This window comes from Prosopis cineraria, unplaced genomic scaffold, assembly GCF_029017545.1.
Source record: "Prosopis cineraria cultivar Desert tree isolate PC_DT_omini unplaced genomic scaffold, ASM2901754v1 PC1692, whole genome shotgun sequence".
Lineage (NCBI taxonomy): Eukaryota > Viridiplantae > Streptophyta > Magnoliopsida > Fabales > Fabaceae > Prosopis > Prosopis cineraria.
Window position 1 is genome coordinate 26895 of NW_026557017.1, and position 2003 is coordinate 28897.

The 2003-nt window shown below is 39.6% G+C and overlaps 1 protein-coding gene across 1 annotated transcript; it reads left to right on the top strand.

Annotated features, from left to right (window-relative positions):
• Positions 1–569: 569 nt before the first annotated feature.
• Positions 570–1871, top strand: LOC129300653 (cystathionine beta-lyase, chloroplastic-like). Its single transcript, XM_054939220.1, has 4 exons — positions 570–683; positions 980–1216; positions 1507–1666; positions 1747–1871. The coding sequence occupies exons 2-4, from the start codon at positions 1151–1153 to the stop codon at positions 1869–1871; spliced, it is 351 nt and encodes a 116-aa protein (XP_054795195.1). The 5' UTR covers positions 570–683; positions 980–1150.
• The last annotated feature ends 132 nt before the right edge of the window (positions 1872–2003 follow it).

The window sequence follows — 2003 nt, forward strand, 5'->3', positions numbered from 1 at the left end:
TTTTTTTTTAGTTTTGGTGTAATATATGGGAAGAAGTTACTAATAAATGTACCAAGGGAATATTAATTAATAGTCATGCAATGGTGAGACTGAGAAACACCAAAGCTGAGAAGGAACTCCGACTAAAATCTTACAAGATTCAGGTTGCTTTGTTCAGCAAGCCCGTCAACAAACATATTGCGCTCTCAAATCACATGCTTGGCCTAAATCTCGCACGAGAGAGTGGACTCTCTGAAGTTGACGAACAGATGTCTTGTTATTCTGCAAGGCAAAGCAACATTAGCCAGCATACAAATCGCTCTCCACGATGATAAAGATAACTTAAATTTAAAGGATATAATTATTAATTTGTTATTTTTTTTTCATGAAACATTAATTATTATTGTTATCCTTCCCAACCCTATTCCCCCGTCACGAATGGCGTCTAGATACGGTTGTGTGTTGATGTAGTGTGATGTAAGGAAGTTTTGAGCATTCCATCAAAATAGACGAGACACGACACTGCATAAATAAGACCGAAGAAGGACATACACAACATATACTATTTCACACTCCTCCCCCTCTTCAGCCCCGAACTGAAACTTCCCTGTGCTCTCCCTCGGCATTATCGTCGCTTATTTCCTCCACAGGCGTCGTCCGCCGTCGCTTGCTACCACAAAGAATTTAGCCATCGCCGGAATCAGGTGCGTCGTCTTCTTCCACCAACTTCTTTGTCTATCTTCTTCCTCCATGATCTACTTCATCTTCTTCATTCCTATTTCTCCTTTTCCTTTGTTGTTTCCATCTTGAAAGAGATGCTTCCTTTTCCACCTATAAGCAAGCTTATCAGACCGGGAAGCTTTGCAATTTGAATTAATCGAACAAGCTTCGTATATGCTCTATTCGTTCTGAATTGGTACTTTGCATGATTGGATTACTGGATATTGGTACCTGACTGCCTTGTGTTGGCTCTGAAGTCTGAACTGTTTTTTTATGATAGTGTGAGGCCGTGTATGACGTGATGCTCTGTGTTGTCATGGATGGCTTGAAGGGCTGAAACGAGGGTGATGAGCGGAGAAGCCCGGGAAATTGATGCTAAGGTCAACGGGGACTGCATAATCCGCAGCCTGAAGAGCGTGAGTGAAACATAGCGCTTTCTTGATCTTCAGTGATGGCTTTGGCCTCTGCTTTTCTCAGGCCTTTCGTTACTCCAGTCGCTATTGATCTCCGCGCGAAGGTAACAATGATCATTGAGTTAAACACTTAATGCACCTTATATAATTTTTGGGCGAGAAACGTGAAATGTAAAGCGCTGCTATTCGCTGAGTTGTTGGCATCTTTACCAAAAAAATATATTCTTCTCGTAGTTATTGTAGGTATAACTGCCGTGATAATATTCCAGATGCTGGGAAGGTTTGATTTTTGTACCGTACGTTTATGAAGAGGATATACAGGACCTTGATAAAATTAAAATTCCTATTGTAGTCTGTGCGCATAATGATTACCTTTCTCATTATTGTGTTTTAGACTACAACTGCTGGCTATGCGTGGGAGAGATTGGGATTTAACAAGTCGCCCAGTTCGAAGTCAAACCGACTGAAGGTGTTCACACTGAATTGTTCAATAGATAGGGATACAAATGTGAGCACATCGATTTTGGCGGACAGTATTACAGAGTGCCCAAGTGGTTTGTGCGGTTTTTCTTGTGTTGATACTGTATGAATGATTTTAGTTTTATATGTAAATAGTTTTAGCTTCTATTTGCAGAAGAACGGACCAGCGAGCCTTCCCTTTCTACAGTTTTACTGAATTTCGATAATGAGTTTGATCCTTATGGAGCAATGAGTACGCCAATTTACCAAACTGCTACTTTTAAGCAGGTGAAAATTTGATCTGTACGTGCTGAGCTCTTTAGTAACTGTGTATTTTTACTATTTAGTATCTTCTATTCCATGATATCTTATATATTTATATATATATTTTAATCTTTTCATATTGCACTTGTCTTCTATACTTTATTCATG